This window comes from Terrapene carolina, unplaced genomic scaffold (assembly GCF_002925995.2).
Source record: "Terrapene carolina triunguis isolate 2854851 unplaced genomic scaffold, T_m_triunguis-2.0 Scaffold68, whole genome shotgun sequence".
NCBI classification, from domain to species: Eukaryota; Metazoa; Chordata; order Testudines; family Emydidae; genus Terrapene; species Terrapene triunguis.
Window position 1 is genome coordinate 65,743,615 of NW_020664419.1, and position 21,250 is coordinate 65,764,864.

At 42.5% G+C, this 21,250-nt stretch overlaps 1 protein-coding gene across 1 annotated transcript in view; it reads left to right on the plus strand.

Annotated features, from left to right (window-relative positions):
- Positions 1-21,250, plus strand: part of SYT1 (synaptotagmin 1) — a 313,691-nt gene that overhangs the window by 135,169 nt on the left and 157,272 nt on the right. Inside the window, exon 2 of the mRNA XM_029910863.1 lies at positions 5,656-5,850. Coding sequence (XP_029766723.1) covers positions 5,679-5,850 — 172 coding nt within the window. The 5' untranslated portion in view covers positions 5,656-5,678. The remainder of the gene's footprint in view (positions 1-5,655; positions 5,851-21,250) is intronic.

A 21,250-nucleotide genomic window follows, 5' to 3' on the forward strand; every position in this document is an offset into this window, starting at 1 on the left:
GTCCAGATAGTCCTTCAGTCAGTTAGCTAAGTTCCTGGATAAAATCTTATAATCAGAGAAGAGAAATAGGTCTCCAGTTCCATGAATCACAGAGGTCCCCTTTTTTGAGATCACTGCCCTGCAGCCACTGAGGGGCAGTTTTTTCTCCTGGATACACTCCAGCACCACTAGAAAAAAGTCAGGACCAATAAGATGCTAGAAATGCTTGTAAAATTCAGATTGCAGCCCATCAATATTTGTGGCTTTGCCTGTAGAGAGCTGCTGGACACCCTGCAGTGACAGAAGGGTGTCCAGGCACTGCTGTTCCTCACCAGTCAGACGGGGTAACCCCTGGTCCAGCTCCTCTATTGCCAGCACATCACAGGCATCAGGTGAGTACAGAGTAATGTAAAAAGAAACAGCTGCTTTCCAGCTCTCAGCAGGGTCAGCCGTCAGATGACCACCCAGCAGTTGTAGGCAAAAATCTGCTGACAGCCCATAGACTCTTTCTCCAACCCGAAAAAGAACATTGTAGGAGCATCAGTTTTATGCAGCTGAGTAAAATGGGCCCGAACCAGGGCTCCTTTGCACCTTCTCTTCCAACAAGCACCTCAGGAGCTGGTAGTCCTCAGTTAAGGTTTGGTGAATCTGCACCTGGTTTCCCACATCAAGGTTGCCATGAAAGCCCAAGATGTCTCATTCCAGGGCATTGATGGCCTGATGCAAAGACCACGTGGCAGCATGGGTATACTGTTGGAAGAACAGTTGAATCTGGACCTTTCTGACATCCCACCACTGTCTCAGGGACTAGTACAAGGCCTTGTGCTACCTCCAACACTCCCAAAACACAGCAAACATCTGGGTGAAATTCAAGTCCTGTAGTGATTTAGTAATAAAGCGCCAGTGGGCAGCACACTGACAGAGACATAATGATGATCAGACAAATGAGTGGGATACATGAAAAACTGAACATATTCGTGCTGGTCTTCTTGGTATAAAAGTGATCCAGTGTAACCCCGTGAGACCATATTGGGAGTAGCCTTCAGCCAAGAGTACTGCCTAAAAGTGGGGTGAGAGAACTTCCAAACATCTACTAGTCCAAAGGTTTGCAGAAGACAATACAGTTCTTTGGCTGACTGAGGGTGTGGCTGCCATGGTTCCTTTCTAAAACATAATGTACAGTGCAATTGAAATTTCTTTCCAGGACAATAATATCAGAGGATCACAGTCAAGCATGGCATGGGCAAGTGTCTGCAGAAAGGAGAAAAGATGTCGCCTCAGAGTAGGGGCATGCACAGTAAAAAGATTAAAAACAAAAGTGCCAGTACGTGTTCCCTCTTGAAGAAGCCAACCCTACACAGTCTCCTTCATAGAAATGATCTGTGCCACTGCACCCTGGGAAAAGAGAACAGCCACCCCAACAGTGACATTGGCTCAAGGAAGCTGTCTGTTCCTTCAACCAGTTTCCCTGATTATCAGAGTCCGAATGCATCTCTTGCAAAAGGATAACATCAGCCCATTTTTGTCTGAGAAATTCAGAGTTGTGCCCTTTTATGACCATCCCAGCATCCATTAATAGAGTGCCAAAGTTGAGCAGCACCATAGACTCTAGAAGGAGAGAGTCAAGCAGCAGAGAGAAACAATGGAAAGTGGAAATACTTTGAACAAAATGAGCCATGGAGAGGCCTCCCCACATGCTTCCTCACCTTGCTCAACAACTTTCCGAGATGGAAATGTTTCCTACAATCAGCCGAGGTATCCCTCTTTGTGCTTGTGGTGGGGTGTATAAGCCCCATACCAGGGAAAAAAAGGTTAATGAACAGCTCTGGGCTCAGATACCCTGCCCAGCCACACCTGCTGGGCATGCTCACAATTGAGGCAGAGCTCAAAAGGGAGCATCCCAGCTCAGTCAGGGCAGACTACACAAGGGAGCAGTCCTAGGCTTGTAGCTCCTCAGAGAGGCTGCAGGAGTTCCTCACCACCTGGACCAGACCCCGCTGCCGAGCTGCCAGAGGCCCCCATGTAGACTGGGAAGGGCGGGCCATGACTAACAAAGAGAAGCCTCCGGACCCCAGTCATAGAGAAGCCCCCCTTGGTGAGTCCATAAGCTGACTCCGCAGTGACTTTGGAGGGGCAGAAGCCACGATAGGAAGTGACCTAGAGAGTAGGCTTTGTGGCATCTGCCCCGCAGGCTACATATCCAAACAGCTAGTCACAGGGCCCCGCTTTGCAACCTGTTGGAGCAGGAGGACCAGGTTTCCCCTAATACCGGTTGTAGACTCTTGCTGCTTGGCAACATGGCCACAGGCTCTCGGCCACAGACTCTTCGCTGGGCAATACCGCCAGACTCAGATGCAAACCCCCCCCCAACACAGCTGAATGAACGAAGCACTGTAAATCAGGGAAACAGGCCTCGACGTCAATTCCCCGCTTCTCTTTAGCGCTATCTACAAAGTTACTAATCTCCATCATGCTGTACCCCCCTTTCTATACAGCTGACTGGCTGGGACATCAGGAACCAGTGAAGAGTCAGAGAGAGCCTCATCATCTTCTTCCTCTCCCTCAGATTCCACCAGCTCAGAAGAACATTGAGCTGCTATTGTAACATTCTCATTATTCATGAAGGAGCATGCTGACATATCTATTTTCCAAAGAGTGGGAGGCAGCACAGCCTCAGGCTGGGACCCAGCATCATCACTGCAGCATGCAAGACTGGAGGCTTGAGGACTCACGATGCCAGGAGAAGGCAGTACCCCACTGGGAGCTCCACGCATGGAGCTACCAACCATTGCAACACTCTGTTCCTTTTCAGGGCATACAGCTCCATTCTCAGCCACTGCCAGCAGCTCAGGGGTTTCCAACATCTTAGCCCTTTTAGAAATAATCTCGGATAAATGTCTTGTTGGTTTGTTCTTCACCTCCATCTCTAGAATCTGTCTCTCCTTCCTCCTCAGGGAGGGGCTCCTCAACCTCCTTGCTTCTGTCCAGGTACAAGTGATTGAGTCACAATAGAGGTTTCCTTGGAGAAGGGGAGGAGCTGCTCCCTGGACAACAGCAGACCATATATGGCAAGGGGGGAAGATAGAATCTGTCAGTACAGTTGCAGGCTGTTTCCTGCTGCTCCCTTGATGTCCCAGCCCCTTCCCCACTATTCCTGGGTCTCACATTCTTACCAGGGGCCTCCTAGCCAACAGTGGGCAGGAACCCTTCAAATGACCAGGGCCACCACAAAAGAAATATTTCATGTTTCCAGAGGTAGCAAATACTGTCTAATCCACCCCATCAGTGTGGTACTTTAAAAATGGGTTCAAGGGCTATTTGGGGTTATTTAGAGCCCCATAAACCTGGTGCCAGAATGACATAACATGCCTCATATTTGGGTTCTTGCATCCTAACAGAAATACCCTAACAGCAGAAACTGCCTTCCCATAATGGGAGAGAGCAGACACTATCATCTCATTGTGAAGGACATGTGGGACTTTGGAAAAAAGTCCTTACTTGCGGGTCAAATTGCTAAACCCATCTGAAGTGGGCCCCAGGGAGAACCCTCACCTAAGGCAAAAGGGGAGACCCAACAATGCCCCTAAAACAAAGAAACAGCCAGTAACAAAACAGAAAACAGACTAACAGAAACCAGCTAGTGCACACAGCATGTAACAAACACATCTTCCGTCTCAGGGGAGCGGGGGCGGGGGTGAGAGAGAACAAGAAAAAATGCACAAACATAAACACAAGTGACTTTATAGAGTGGTGGTTGGAGCTCTGACCCAGGATATGGGAGACCCAGGATCCAGTTTTCCGACTCCAATGACTCTAATTATTTCCCAGAGTGCAGCAGCTTCAGCAGGAGAGGTTGAGGAAGCCCCACCTCAGAATATCCCATAGCCCAGTGTTTAGAGCACTCATCCAACAGGTGGCAGATTGGCAGGCAAATCTCTTCTCCCCCTCAAGGGGGGAGGGGGAATTGAAGTGGGGGTCTCCAACATCCCAGATGACTACCCTAAGCATTGGGCTAAATGTTATGAGGGAGAAAGTCCTCGTCCTCAGCCTTGTGCAAACATGGCATAGGGGCCTAACACCAGGAGAAGGTTTACAGTTGAGAATCGCTAGCAGAGAAAGGTTTGAAATTAGGCCCCTATCTCCATGAGAAGGATGGGGCTTAGCACACATCCCTCTGATCAGCATCGCCCATTGGCTAGCTTAGACGGCATCCTGTGTAGTGTGCTGACTTTTGTAGATCACCATCTAAGGCTCCTATCTCTGCCCATTTATTGTGCAGGAGCCTAAGTGCCTAACTCAGGCTTTGTGAATCCCAATGATTTTTCTAGGTACCTAGAAGTTAGGCACTGTGATGCTCAGCATCACAATGCCTAACTGAAGAAGTGGGTTTTTAGTGCCTCTGAAGTAGGTTTTTTACCCACAAAAGCTTATGCCCAAATAAATCTGTTAGTCTCTAAAGTGCCACTGGACTCCCCATTGTTCTTATTGCCTGAGTAACTTGAAGAGGCCCATGATGTAAGTTGAGAAAGATTTGGGTCTTGATTCATGAATTTGCTACGTGGAAGTCTTTTGCTCATTTCATTTTCATGTGTCTCATTTTGTTCATTTGGTGGTTATTTAAATTTCTCTATGGAAGGCTATAGGCCAAGTTCCTTTTGGGACTGTGAGAGCAGTAGTATACTCGAAGCAATAATGAATGATTGTTATCTCTCAAATCCATTCTCCCTCTGGTTTTCTGAAATAAAAAATGAAGGATGATTAGTCAAGTCAGTGATATTTAGGACACAGTGGAACATCATAACACTGTTAAACCAAGACAAACACTTCAACCAACCCTCTGGTAACACTAAAATTGTGCCACGTGGGCCCCATAACAAGTTTTTATCCTATAGCTCAAGTAAAGGTTTTGCAAAATGCACCTCAAATAAACATTACATTAAAAGTATGTTAATGTGGGAGCACATGTGTCAACATTGTGGTTGCTTCAATCTGGCTTCAGTTAACTACCTCATCAACATAGTTCATGAATACACCGGTGAAACATAATTTAAGAGAATATTGTCTGTAGCAAATGTCATAGGAAATGACTAGAAGGGAAGTTACTTTCAAAAAGTGAGGATCAGGAATGGATGCTAATCAATTTCTACATAGTGTACAATTCTGCTTAACTGGGTACAACTGTAGATTATTGGTTTTGCAAGAAAGCTTGGAGGTGTTTTTCTTATATGATTATAATTTCTTGATTTATTTTACATAAACATCTTGGCTCTGACTCTTCTCACCCCCTACCAACACACACACACTTCAGTACATACAATATAGTGTTTGTTTATCTTGAACTGCTGTCAGTGAGTTTACTTACACTTTCAAAATTAAAGGGCAAAAAGCTAAATCTAAGCAACAGGGTTATAGCAACTGTGAGGTATCTAACAGATTCAACAGTTCAAAACGCAGCAGTGTTGGAGAAGGATCATAAGATAATAACTACAGCTGATACTACCTCTGGAAAAGACCCTTCCCTGTAGTCTAATAAATATTGTATGAACCAACAAGAAGCAATATGCTAATGATGTGATATTTACCCAGTATGCTGGAGCATCAATTGATGTCCTGTATCTTTGAGACCTGTTGATATGAGAACCATTTAAATATTTTCTTTTGTTTCTATTTTTCCAGTAGCTGTTTCCCTGGAAACGAAAATGGTGAGTGAAAGTCGTCACGAGGCCCTGGCCGCACCACCAGCCACCACCATTGCAGCTTCACTGCCAATTAATGTCACAGAACCAGCCAGTCCTGGAGCAGGAGGTGGAAAAGAAGATGCATTTTCAAAGTTAAAGGAGAAGTTTATGAATGAACTGAATAAAATTCCATGTAAGTAAAATATGGTTAGATAGACACTCTAATGGTAAAAAGCTACTGCTAATATTCTAGATTTTTTTGAGAAAATATTTCTACAGTTTAACTAGAAAATATTAAAACCATATTTGTGGGCCTTTCAGCAAATCAGGTGGATGCACCAGGAATGCTGACACTCGATTAATTTTATTTTCAGTTTCCAAAACATTAACTATATAGTTATATATTTTCCAAAACATTATTATATGACCAAACCTCTTTACTACATATAATTATATATTATTAATAATAGTTTATGAAAACTGAAAATAAAGTACAGTTAATAGAATATTATTAGAACCATTTCTGAGGTGATATTGCATATAATTATAAAATTCCTTTTCATTTTAAAAATTTCACACAGCGACACAAATAGGTTATTTTGATACTTTACTAACCTCCAAAATGAGTTAAGGTTTTTTTTGAATAGCAGCTATCATAACAATGTCCATGCTCTTAAAAAAATAGCAAGTAGACAGTACAAGCAAATTAAAAATATATTTGGAAAAGCATTACATTTAACAAAATAGGTTTTTTCCCTAGAGGTTATAACTTGTGGAAAGGTATAATATAGTGTGACCAATAATGACAGGTAACAAATCAGAATATTAATCGATTTTTGTCTCTGAAATGCATTTTGGCAATCTGGCAGATGCAATTTTTGCTAAATTGATAGCAAACAGCTTTGGTCTGTCACTCCAAATTCCCACTTGTAAGAATAGAGGTGTTACAATAGCAAGAAGGCTGCATGTCATTAGTTTGGTAATCTGCACAGTCCAGCATGGACCACATTCAGGCAGAATTGTCTGATAATATCATAGGGAAAACAAAACTACTAGGAGCAACAAGAAAAAGAAAAAAGCATTTAGGAAAGTGGTAACATGGGAGCATCTTTATTGTTTAATTTATAGTTCAGGGTGTTATCTAAATGGGGCAGACTAGAATTTTATATAGGATATACCTTTATTTTTCAGCTTTGATGTTAATACGACTAAGGGCATGAATGGTTTGTACTATGCGAAATTCTGTAGTTTGCAGGTCTGGGAATGGAGTCCGTACACAGAGATGAACTTGAAATGCAGCACATCTTTCCTTTCTAAAATAATAATGAAAACAACTGGAAAGCCTAATATCGAGAATTTGCCTTTTGTTTTAATAAAAAGCTCCTATGGTGCACAGCATTATGGATGAAGGAGGATAACCTACTATTAGTCTCTGAAATTACTTGCTGGAAATTTTTTTTAAAATCCTACATGTTTCATGCACTATTTCATAATATACTGAAAGTGACATGAGTCTGTACCTTGACAGTTTCAACATGACTTGTTCTTCTACCTGCATTAACTCTTAGAGAAATACTGTTATGTATTATAATTTAAAAATGGAGAAAAAAGGACTGTATGGATGCAGAATACCAGTAAGCCAGCCAAGCCCCAAAAGAATTCAGTTAAGCCAACTATCTATATTCCTGAATGCTGCTGGAAGTGGATCAGATGACTAGCTTGGAGATTTCCATGTGTATTACCTATCCTTTAGATAATTCCCCTACCTGGAAACATCTGTGCATGGGGATAGAAAACATCACAATGTTCCTTCACAAAGTTTCACCAGATCATGCTTTTTGGAACAGAAACCCCTGGTCCTTAAAAAGTCAGGACCTTCATTGCATCTCCACACTGCCTCCGGGCACTCTACAGCTCTCTCGCTCTTCAGCACAGCATCAGTGAGCTCTGTAGTGCTCCCAATATACCCCTGTTGCCACTCCCCAAAAGAGGCCTGCATAGTGCAGAGGGGCTCCACAAGAAAATTAATGCAACCAAGCTATATTACGCATTTATATGGGCCCCCATCATGATAGTCTGAGTGCCTCAATCTTTAATGTATTTGTCCTCTCAACACCCCTGTGAGGGAGAAAAGCGCTATTATCCCCATGTTGTAGATGGGCACATAGAGGCTAACAACTAGCTTTTTAAAGGGATTTAGGCACTTGAACAGATATATGTCTACGTCCATCATGTAAGTACCACTGGCATTTTCCAAACCTCAGCTCAGGTGCTGCCTAACACCTTTAAGTGCCTGTGCTTCCATCAGGTGACATTTTCCAACCAGCCAAAATGCTACTCAGAGTGATAGCTCAAACTGGAGCTCCAGAGGCCCTGGGGCAGGATTTTTAAATTAGGCAGGGGAACACCTATCTTGCCAGCAGGGCCCAAACCTGTAGGCCTGCTCTGAGCACATCTGAGACCAGTCAGACCCTGCAGCAGGAGGGCTAGATACAGGCCACCAATGGTGGGGGAGAGCACAGCATCCAAACAAAAGACAGCCAGGGGCACAGGGCACTGTAGGGTGGCCGCGAGAGAGCTATTGAATGTGAGCAGGAGACACTGAGTGAGAGACATGGTTTTGGCTGCTAGGGCATGGGTCTGTATCAGCATAACTATATTGGTAAACATTGCACCCATACCCAATACAGTTATACTGGCACAAAAACTATGTGTGGGGACTAAATTGTTTACAGTCACATCTCTCTACCTACACACACAAATCATAAAATGTCAAGTCATGGATATTTTGTAAAAAGCCATTAATTTGTGGCTTGCATGATGGCAGCCACAAAAATGTAGTCTCCCTTTAATGATCAGTGAACACGCCTGAAATATACCTTTCCTTCCAGTATTTTTCAGTGAAAACTGCATGATTTATTTTAATGTGGATTAAAAGGGAATCAAAAATCTTTAAAAATAGTGCATTTTGTAGAACATTAAAGGTCACATGCTTAATGTAATGTGCAGGCCTAAATAAGAATAAAGACAGTAGGCATGTTTTAAAGCAGAAATTTAAATATCAGCTGGCTCTTAACAAACTAGCCAAGATTCCAGTCCAAAATGTTAAATTTCACCTTACTCTACAAAATTCCAGCGTGGGGTGCATTGGATTTAAGTGACATTCATCATTGTTGATGTGCTTTATAACACAATTCCATTCCTCCCAAAGGCCAAGGAGCTTCCCACAGTGAGGGAATAAAATTATTGCCAAGGAAAAGAGAGGGGGCCAATTACACTATTGCTGCTATAAGCTTAGTTAATACAAAATTTAAAAACCTTGTTACAATTCCTACTTATAGAGGCTCAAATCTTGGCCTTTCACTGATATCTGTTCCCCTAAAAAAGAACAGTGTACTGTCCCCCATGTTGTGTACGAAGAGTCTGAGCATCAGAAGACATGCAGAATGTTCAGGAAGATGTCTCATCATTCATTCTACTGTGGATAAAATGATTGGAGTCATTTTATTACAGTGACTCATACAATTAAAGTGCAGAGATGCTATAAGGTTACTGAGGCACAACTGTAGAGATTTTTTTCTCAGTAATGCAAATCCCTGCACTCTGGTCGTGAGTGTCTGATTTTCATAATCACAGAACAGTTTCTGAATAACTGTACTGTATGTAAATCTCTCTATACTGATTGGCTGCTGTAATCCTTCCACTTTGAATTGTCTCCTATATGCAGAAATTTCAAACTATTTAGAAGCAACAAAGACTCCATCTCAGCTTTTTACTTCCTTCATTTTAACCAGAAAAATCCCAACATTTAAATGAAAGAGAAGGAAGAACAAATCAAAAGAAAAGAAAATAGCACTGTCAAACTGATGAAAGGGAAATTGCTTTGAAAAGTTTTTCAGACCTCCTTTTATTCATTTCTTTTCTTTCTCTCATCGTTTTCCCTCTTGGTCCCTCTCTACAGGCCAGCAAAGCTCTTGTCCTTACAGTAACTGATGTATATTAATGTTCATTTTCTTTACATTAGAGAATCCCAGCCCCTCCTCCTAAATTCTGTATTGAACACTATGTAAACAAAAGTGTATTGCAAGTGGTTCTGGGGACAAGGGCCTTACAGTACTGAAGGAAGGAGAGATCAGGGAGGGAGAAGGTGAGAGGGAAAAGGATAAATCATAGAACAGAGGAGGGGGAAGTAGAAAGGGCAAAGCGGGGGGCTACCCCTTTTTAAAAAAATCCCTTTAAGCTGCTTGACAGTCCCCATGGGATTTTTATTGGGGTGTTTTCCTCCTTAATTTGAAGTTTAAATGTTTAGTTTAAAAATTTGATGATGATGATAACGATAATTACATATAAATATAAACAGATGTTTATTATTTTACATTACATAAATGAGCACCCATCTCAAATGCTAGATGACCTTGAAAAACTCTTAAAAATATATTCATACATAAACACATTCTTGTAATTGCCCACAGATAACACTCTCCTGGGAACAACGGAAGTTTAACAAAACATGAATAAGCCCCACAACAAAGCCTACCAGAGTTCCCCTAATAATAATAATAAATATGAGAATGCTTTCTGTACCCTTAGTAGTAACTGTATTGGAATTCAGCTGTCGTAACTCCCACAGCTTTGATGTATGTTTCTCCCTCCCTGTCTTTCTTTCTCTATCCATTCTAGCCCCCTTGATTTACCACTTTAGGTTGGATTAAGTGTTCTTACTACCCCCTCTAAGAGACATTAAACTCATTTCTTGATTTTTCTCTCTTCCTTGACACCGGGATTCTGGGCTATTACTTTGAATGATACTTTCTAATTACATCTTGGGACTTTACACACACTCCTACATGGTATTTCTGAAATCTAACTTTTATGGGCCTGCCATTTTTACTGTATTTAGAAAATAACTTAGGGCTTTGTTCAGCTTTCAACTTTCTCCATAGTTGTAACTCCACTGAGGTCGATGGGACACTCATGAGGTTCTGGTCAGTGTGACTAAGGGTGGATAGATCTGACCCAATGATGCAAACGGTGCTGAGGAAGACCTATTGAGTTCCAAAACTGTTCTAATACACAGAGACAACAAATATAGGAAAATCAGCATTAACTTCTTATGAATTATTTGTATTACCATAACACCTAGGAGCCCCGGCCATGGATGAGGACCCCACTGTGCTAGGTGCTGTACAAACACCAAACAAAAAATCATCCATGCTTCAAAGAGCTTACAATCTAAGTATAAGACAAGAGGCAACAGATGGAGACAGGCACACAAGGGAGTGCAAGGAAACAATGAGACAATATTGATCAACTGTCTCAGTACTCCGGCAGTCTAAACCTTGTCAAGTATTTTATAGGCTTCGTGGCAGAGGAGAGTTTTTAAGGAGGAATTAGAAGGAGGGTAAATAAGTTAGTTTTGTGGATATTTATGGAGAACCCCTCCTGAGTGTGAGAGTCACCACTGGAGAAAGCACAATGGTCCTAGGCTCACTTCCTCCTGTATCACCCCACATCTTGCAACACATGTTCAATTGGTTCATGTCATTCAAAGACATTCATTGTTCTACATGAGTGGCAAATATGAGTAATTATGAATAGTGCCTTATTGGTGACATACTATAGAAATGGGAAGAAGATATGACAGGGCAGTAGCAGGACAAATCAAAGATCCAATGTTCTCAACTACTGCAATTTTTTTGCAAAGCTCACAATATTTGTTCTTTTCATTAAAAGCCCATCTCCTAGAGTCCTCCGATTACATAAAATCTCAGCTTTCATTCTTTTTAAAAACAGTTTGTTGTAGAGACAGGCTAGAAAACATGGCACAAATGCACCCTGAAGACTCAGAAACCACAAGGTAAATAAAAAGAACCCAAATGTATTTTTTTTTTTTTAGAAATCTCATTTTATAAGCCACCTCAATTTTGGGGAGCCTGACCCTTAATTTTTGAATGCTCAGGGTTGATATTACTGAAAATCTGGTTCCAGAATGTATTGCTCTCTATGTCGCTATGAGTGAGTGGAAAATAAAACTAAAAGCTCATTACACAGAGCATGACTGAAACGAAGCATTTGTTAAGAAAATCACAGAATCTGACATCCTATTTGATTATTTAGTGATGTGGTGCTTATATTTGAACAACTGACACAAACAAAAAAATTTCCCTTAAGGAAATAATGATTAACCCATGTTATCCTAGTAAAATGATGATTGATATCACCTCTTTAAAATGTTCTGTACATGATGTATTAGGGTGCATGTCTAACAGGCAGCATCTTGGTGCTCAGACTAGGAACTGAACTGGGGACCTACAGAGCTTAAAAGGGGCTATTACAGACACATATGCTCTGCAGATCAGGCACGGGGGGACCTGTAACACACACTCACAAGCAGGTTACATCCTTCCTCTAATAAAAGAAAGCTTGTCACAGACTGCTGAGGTTTACAGCAGTTCTAATCCAGGGCAAGCCCTGAGTTATGTGATGACCACCATCTTGGCTGACATACCGAGGATTGAACCAGAGACCTCAATCAAAAGTGTGAGTAGCTACTACCTCAGCTGAAGAGCCAGCTGTAACACACACATTCACCCGTGGAGGGAGAGATTTGGCAACCTATCAATTTGTTGTCCTAAGTGTAAAAAATGCTTTCTCTTAGCCAGAACCCCAGAAAAAGCAAAATCTCCCTGCCAAAGAGAGTGACACACTATTAATTACATTTTCTGGAAACTGTATATTTTGTTCCTGAAAAGGATACTAATTAAACCATTCATATAATATAGTGTTTTAATTGTGTGATTTGAAGTGAGGGGAAAACAATTAAGACCTCATAGGGGACCTCTCGTGAATGTTTTTGAAAACACCTGGTGCAATCATATTTTCTCTACCACAGGGAGAAAAGGAATCTATGGTAAAGAGGGGGGTTGAGCACATACTATACATTTGGTGACAGGATTTTAAGAAGGGACTCCTAACAAGCATCAAGAGTCCCTGTGATGGGCTGTTCACCCCACACCAGAAAGGCAGCCTACGGAGGCTGTGCAGGAGCAGCCAATCAGGGGCTGGTGGGCTTACATAAAAGGAGCTGCAGGGCCAGAAACAATCAGTTGCTTTGGGGAGCCCAAGGTGTGAGGACTAGCAAGCTGCAGAAAGGATAGCACCTTGGGCAGAGCAGTTGCTGGTAGGGACTTGGGGAACAAGAGGGATCTCCTGGCTGGCTGCTGGGATTTGCTGGCTGAAAGCTCTGAGAAGAGTAGTGGGCGGGCCCAGGTCCCCCTCACTCACAACTGGGGAAGTGGCTGGACTGTTGAACTAAGATACTCCTCCCACCCCGGGAAGGGCGGAAACACAAATGGTGACACGGCTGGAGGGCCAAGTCATGAAGAGAACGCTGCGGTATTTGGACTGAGGCAGGTCTGCAGGCAGAGACAATGACGGGAGATGCACCACCTGGAGAGGGCAAACCAACTTGTGGAGCTAATCCCCGTGATGGCCATCAGGCCGCTGTGGTGAGTAGACTCCGTCACAGTCCCCTCCAGCACATCATTGTGTTTATTTCTTTATAGTCATTACAATGACTGTGTCGATATTTTATTGCATTATGGATATGTCAAGTTGTGGCAGTTCTTATTAAATTGAGTAGAGAATTTAATTTGCAACCAGAAAACTGTGAACATGTTGTTCACAAGTTTATTTTCAGCACTGGGAATTTCTTTTTTAATTCTTTATATTAGAAAAAGGTGGTACAAATGTGTTAAAAATTATTTACATATATTGTATAATAATTTTGCATGTTCTAAAAATTACATGTAGATGGATTATCTACTAAAATTATGCTATATGTGTAGTTTATTATGCACTATTGTACTGAAAATTCTTGTGAAGAAAAGGTGCACAGGACAGTTATGAACTCACAATTAGCAATATATTAAAACTAAGTTTTTCTGCAGCAATATTTTATGTGAAGAAACATGACATTCAGTACTAAGTTTAATACAGTTACTTAAAAATCTAATAAAGGTATCACAAAATCAAGGAAATTCAAATTTAAGCCTGGCATTGCATCTTTAACTCATCTATTTGTGCCTAGGTAGCATAGCATCTCTAAGCCATTATCACACAAAGTTATGAAAAACCTGCAGTAGGTTGGCACAGAGGTACAAATTAAGAATAGACCATCGGTCTTCGCTATTATTGTTTGTTTGTTAAACAGTAATGTTTCACGGGATGTGCTTGGTTCTGCAATAGATCCAAAAACAAGTAAGACTTCCCTGATGCATATGACAACATTAATTTAGGTTTGTGTATGTTAACTATCTTGTTTTGTTAACTTCTAAAAAATCATTGCTATATCTTGGAAGGCTTGCTCAACACTTCTGACAATCAGGCCAAAGTCACTCATGTTGGGCACCCAAAAACTGAGGCACAAAACTGATGGATCCTTTCAAATATTTGAGCCCATTAATTGTAGTCCAAAGTACATTGTATATAGCTTTCTTCACCTTCCTCTGGTCTTTATTCAAAAAAAGTCTTCCACGGCTAAAACTAATCCTATGTCTAATATACGTCATCTGTAAGAAAATATGTGCATTAATCAGGACAAGCAAGTGAATGGCCACAACTTTATTAAAATTGAACATCAGAGTGGGGAGAGTTTTTTGCCCATCTCCCCATACCAGGCATTCAGGTGGGTCCAGTGCAATGTTTACAAAACAGGCCATCTATCATAGAGCCCATAAGTCAGGGTAAACTGTCCACTGCCTACCCCGAGAATTCAGCTTGTTTTGCGGAATCCTCTCACCTTCCCCCTACAAAGGGGATAGAAAGTACCAGATGGGACCCTGATCTGCAGACTTCAGGTCTCCTTTTTGCCCATAGACTTGCGGTCCACCAGCAAAATCCCATGTTTCTGATTGTTTGCTCTTTGGCCTTTTATTCGTACTGGACTCCGGCTGCAATTTATGACAAACTAACATTCATACGATTCCTAATGTTAAACTCCAAAATCCTATATCTATCAAACCTGTGTCGCCATGATGATATGAGGAAGACAAAAAAATAAAAATAAAAAAAAAAGAACTAGGCCCCAGCCAATTGGCTCCAATGGGAAAAATACCTTACTAGTCCCTTCAGCAGGTGATCAGTCAGGCCCACAGCATCCTTGTACTCTCTTACCTTTTATCCTATAGCTGTCTGGCAGCTTGCAGACCCAATAAAGTTTCCCACCTGTTAAATCAGCGGGTGGCATTCTAATACTCAGATTTGTCAGAATGAGAGGGAACTAAGCATTTACTTTATTGTGTGGTTCCTAAATGTGAAGTTAAACAATTTTATAATTTCCAAACATTTTGAAGATGGAATCACGGAAAACATTTATAGCACCAGGAATAGGTTAATGTTCGTTGATTCTGTAGACAAAAAGACTTTGGTACACATTCTGGATCACTGCCTGTCATTGACATTTCGCTGTTCTTCTGTAGAACTGCATCCCTTCCTGAATTCTCTTGTTCTGTTTAGGCTTATAATTGCACTTCAAGCCAGCTCCTCGACTGGTGTAATAGCTTTATTGACTTAATTTGAGTTATGCCAGTTTACACCAGCAGAGGACTTGGCCTCAAACCTTTATAAGAATCCTGGTGTGGGTAGGTGAGACGCTTACTATACAAGAGACTATAAAACCCTGTTTGAATGATGGGCTTGTGAAGACTCAGTTCCAATTGCGTAATCCATCTGCTAAATCCCATGCAGGCTTCTCAATCTGAATCTAATCTTAATTATCAGCTTCGGCAAGAGCAGCCTAATTTGCTCAATGCCCCTATATTATCTGGGGGTACGTTTCAGTACTCTGGCCAGCATCATTTCCCAAACTCGGGAAAGGATTGTCAAAACGAAAGAGGGGACGGGTGGGTCTTTTCAAACGGCACAGAAATCTACTGTGACCTTTGACCAAAACACGTCCTCCATCTCTTGGTCTCTTGTTGTCAGGATAGTGTTCTGTAAGCAAGACTTTGCCATTCAGTATGTTATCCCACTGAGTGAAACACTTCATTTACTAAAGATGTGAAGTTTACTTTTCCTATCATGAATTTGTAGTCCAGGAAGGCAACATGTTGTTGGTGTTTAACAGTAACAAGTGGGGATGTGTGAAGACAAAGCTTTCCTCTCCTAGGTGGTGGTGATATTTATTTTTATGAGTTATTATTACAGTTTTCAATCACTCCTCACCATAGAAGACTTCTCCATTTCCTTGCCATGTCATTTCATTTATGCATTTATTAACAGTCCCTTATTAGCCAAAGTCACGTAGAAGATTTGGCCTGAGCATGGCCATCACTATTGTTATGCTCATACAAAGCACGCGGGATCTTTATAGAGGAAGGTAAATACACACAGCGTTTATTGAGAATACCACAGTTAGCATATGCTTTTTAGACACACACACTCACACACACACACACACACACACACACACACAGTCCTGCAGTGATGTTTATAGTTACCAGTCCAGAGTCTGGATCAATCTAGTGGCCAGCCAGATTGGTCGCAGAGGGGAGCGGGGTTCTATCGGTCGCGATCCGATGCTCCTGGAGTGTGGCAAGACGAACCCAAAGTCCTATGGCAAAGCACCCTGTTCTTATAGGTTTTCTTCTCTGTTGAAGCCTATGGATTTTGCTGTGTCACTTTGTGACCGGTTACTTCTTAATTGGTGTAAACATTCCAATACACCTCCGAGATCTTTAGGGGTGCCAGCCTTTACCTCAGGGTCGTCAATCTGCCCTTCATTATGGATGCGTGTTGATGATTCTTTGATGTCCTTTAAGTTTCTTCACTCCTTCTTCCTTGACTCTGGCTATAACAATGGCCTTCACACCTTATCTTTTTCTAATGCATACATTCCTCATTCACACAAACAGATTGAGAATACAAACAGTAGTATTCTATATTGAGCAAAAGGGCATTGCAAATTAAACCTTGCTAAGTTTTACAATCAATAACCAAGACAATTTACATTGAGACCCAGGCCTTCAATGTTCCTCTAATCTACTTAACATAGACACAATAGAGAATCCTGTCTCTTACTTCCTAATTTGTAATACATATAGGAAACCATAGTAGCTTTATAACTTATTCTAAAACAAAAGGATGACCATAATTAGTCATAAGGATTGTTCTGGTCTGTCATTCCTTTCTGCTATTCAAAAAGGGTGGCTGACCAGATGAAATCAAATCATACATTAATTCTCATAGTACATTATAAAATCCAGCTCCTACACTATGCCAACGTTGAGGCTTGTTTGTTGTCTTTGCTTAGAAATCTCCTTGCTCTTCCTCCAAGTCCAGACCTCTTATAACCAGGTTTCTCAGCTCACAGCAACCCACTTGCTCTGTGCTGAAATGTAATATTCTAGGTGTCCATCCAGGAGCCAGCTATTTGTTTGTAAATTCCAGTGATGCAGATTTACGTGCAGCTTGGGCAATGGAAGAAAGACAGTGGAAGATAAGGCAGGTTTACTATTCATAACTTGCAGTCTAGCATATCCTTTTAGATTATACCTCTGTGATGGTAATCACTTCACATGAAACTGCTCCAGAATACCAATTTCTAAACTGTCTTGCCTTGTGAAACATTTGTTGAAGGGTTTTAAGTCCTAGGACTGGCGAGATGTCCCAATGCACAGAAAAATAAGGTTTTTAAAAAAAAAGATTAGTAGAGAAATAGAAATACCTAATGTAATCTTAACTCGGGCATAGCATTTAGCCTTATAAAATGTCATGGAAAAAATACAAGTCAAAAGTGACTTGACTGATAGCAATTCTGAAGCAGCCATGCGTATATTTAATAATGATTGTGTGGTATTGAGCTATTTAGTCACGTCACCCTCTTCATCTAAATACACATACTGTAGGAAGGAACAGACAAAATTGGAGAGAAAAAATCTTTACTTAAAGTCTTTTTCTATTAAATTAATATATAAATAGAAGCTTAAGGGTATGTCTACACTACTGCTGGGAGCTAGCACAAGAAAGTAGCAGTGTAGCTGGGGGTAGCTTGGGCCATGGCTCAGGCTAGCCACCTGAGTACACACCCAGGGGGTCTAGACAGGTTGGTATTCAGGCAGCTAGCCTGAGCTGCCCTCCATGTTACCGCTGGCTACTGTGCTATTTTTAGCATGTTAGCTTGAGCAGAACTAATGCATGTCTGTCTATCTGCACTGGGAAGCATGCTCCCAGCTGCAGTGTAGACATACCCTTAGAGGCCTGCAACATCCCAAAGCCTGCTTTTACTGAGGGTAGGTTTACACTATGTAGCTATGCTGCCATAACCCCATAGTGTAGACACAGCCTACACTGATGGACAAAGTAGTTCTGTGGTGTAGGAACATCTCCTCAAGCAAAGTTAGTTAAGTTGTCAGAAGGATTCTTCCATCGACATAGCTGTATCTATGTTGGGGGTTAGGTCAGCATATCTATGTCAGTCAGGGTGTGTTTTTTTCACACTCCTGAACAACGTACCTATGTCAGCCTAACTTCAGTGTCAGGGCCGGCTCTGGCTTTTTCGCCGCCCCAGGCGAAAAAGCCTCCGGCCACCCCCCCCCCCCCCCCGGGGGGGGGGGGGGGGGGCGGCCGGAGCTCCGGGGGGAGGGCAGTGAGCCCCGGCGGGGGCTCGGCTCTCCCCCCGGCAGCCAGAGCGCCGGGGGCAAGGCGGCGAGCCCCGGCGGGGACTCGGCTCTCCCCCCGGCAGCCAGAGCGCCGGGGGCAAGGCGGCGAGCCCTGCTGTGGCCCCGCTCTCCCCGGGAGCCGGAGCGCCGCGCCGCCCCCCTCCAGGTGCCGCCCAAGCACCAGCTTGGGTGCCTGGTGCCTGGAGCCGGCCCTGTTCAGTGTAGACCAAGCCTCAGGCACAGAGGTAATTGCAGGATTGGGGCCTTACTGCCATGCTTGTGTGACCAAAGAAGGAAACCAAAAAAATAATTTATTTAACAATAAGAACAACTAACGTGATTCATTTTTCTATTCAGAGCTGAACAACAAATAACCCCACTGAGGCAGGAACAGAAGATTAAAGGTTCTTAAAGAAAAAAAAATCAACATAAGTTGCCCCACTTCAAACAGTGTCAACACAATGAGTCCAATTAACAGACTGGTGTGCCACAATCTACTACAGGTTTTAGAATCATATAGGCCTCAGTCCAGAAAAGCACTTAAGCATTTGTTGACCTTTAAGCACTTCAGTGATCCATTGACTTCAGTACAGCACATACTGAAGTGCTTTGCTGGTTCAGGGCCATAAAATCTTAATACCTCAACTGCATTTAGTTTCATTTAAAACAGGGGCAGGGGGGAGAGGGTAGGAAACCTGAAAAAAAAAGACACATGCAGCAATTTATTTAATGGAATATTGTGTTCATTCACCTGTTTTTAGATTGTTTTTCCACATATAAAATAGTTCTACTGTATTAATAACTTTATCTTAATAGAGAAGACATTTAAAACAAAATAAAATGCAATAGCAAAAAAGTGTATTGCCATGATGTACTATATGTCAGAATGTTCAGTACCAGAAAAATTTCCTATCAAAATATTCATAAATACAAGCCTGTTTTTCCTCCCAATTCATTTTAGCATTATTGTTTTCCACAGCTGCTTGTTGAGTGTGTGTCCTTTCCATTACATTGACCCAATGACTCATTATCACAACATGCTTCTTCAAATTTGCTTATCAAAGAGACGGTATTTAGCTAGTTGTTAAATTCTAAATGTGCAATATTTTTCTACTTTGACATAATTATTTGGGGAACTATTGAAAGCTTTCAGTGAAACTGCTTGGAGAATTCAGGTAGGGAGAATATAACTACCTCTGTTGAAATTTTGGCCAGATTGCTAAACATTTTAATCCAATTCCTTCTGAAATGATTGAGCATCTTTCCATTTACTTTAATAGGAGTTGGATTGGGCCCTCAGGCATTGCTATCCTTGTCAGAAGTCCCATGGGGATGTTTAACCACAGGTGTTCAATACATAAGTGTTATGCCTTATTCAAAGGACAATACCTCCTGTAGTAGAGTGTTTTCCACGCCATCCCTGGGCAGTGTTATTAACTCAGAGGGAAGCCTGCCATCTTCAGCCTGCCTGAGTGGGGTCCAGGATACCAGCAAATGGCATTGTTAATTTTCTTCCTGTCTATTATGTTTATGTGGTCACACACACAGCATGGTGATCTGGGTGGCTGGTGGGATAGTGCTGATGTGTCTATAACAGTGATCAGGAAGTGGTTATAACATCTCGCTAATTCTTCCATTCTTTGGGTTCTTGGTTGGTAGAATTTTCTGTAAGTGAGCTTTGGAATCTGGCAGGGTCCAAGAGTTTTCAGTGGCGGTGGAAGGTGAGGCTCTTATCCTTGTGGAGAAACGAGTTTTCAGGATACTCGGAGGCTGACCCCCAGACCATCTACTGCTCTCTGGCTGAGCTCCAGCATGGAGAAGAATACAGTGGAAAAAATTGTCTTGGAGGTGTATGCTGATTTGTGAGCTCAAGATCACCATGTTGCTGAAGTACTGGATGGCCCTGAATAATACTGGGGACTTCCAGACTGTGCTAGTGTTATTGGTGGAACTCATTTCCTAGTTCTTTGCCAAAACTATTATAAAAGGGGATAGTGGGCCACATTTTGTTATTACTATAAGTCATACTATGTGGTCATACAGGCTGTGGAGTATCACAGAGGGCCACTTTTGGATGGGCTGGTAAATTTCTCAATGCCAGAATATTTTGTAAAAGATGTACAGGAAAGGATAGGCTGTGATACTGTTACCCCAATACAGCAGGGAAATAAATGGTATGCCTGGTGCTGGGGTACACAAACCCCACACTGGGCAACATGGGGTTAATGAGCTAACGTGAGCTCAGGTGGCCCCACTCCATTACGCCAGTGAGTGATGTCAGAATTGGAAAGAAGGAGCTTAAGTGGGAGAAACCCAGGTGAGTTAATGGTAGGTCAGGAAGGAGCAGACCTTCATACCTCAGCTTCTGGAGAGAGGGCTATGTGAAGGCAAGAGCTCCTTGGAAGGCCCCTCACTGAAAGAAGGGAGGACCTGATCCTGACTCACTTTGAAAGGCTATTCCTTACTGTTTACCAGTGAACTCAGAGAGCCTTAACCCTGCGTTGGAATGATTCCTCTGGGTTTAATTCCCCTTTTGTTCTGTTCATTGACAACCCGAGAAGGGGCAGACTATCCAGGACCAGCTGGAGGGCTGAGCCTCTTAGGACTGGGACTAGAGTGGGAAAACCACCTGGACATTGCAGAGCTGTGGCCCAGGTTAGTGCTGGGGCCCTGCCCAGAGCCTAGTAGAAGGGTTTGGCAACCTTCGGCTCGCAGCCCATCAGGATAATCTGCTGGCAGGCCGCGAGACATTTTGTTTATGTTGACCATCCTCAGGCACGGCCCCCCGCAGCTCCCAGTGGCCGCGGTTCTCCGTTCCCGGTCAATGGGAGCTGCGTGAAGCTGCGGGCCACAGAGACGTGCTGGCCACCACTTTCTGCAGCTCCCATTGGCTGGGAACGGCAAACCACGGCCACTGGGAGCTGCGGGGGGCCA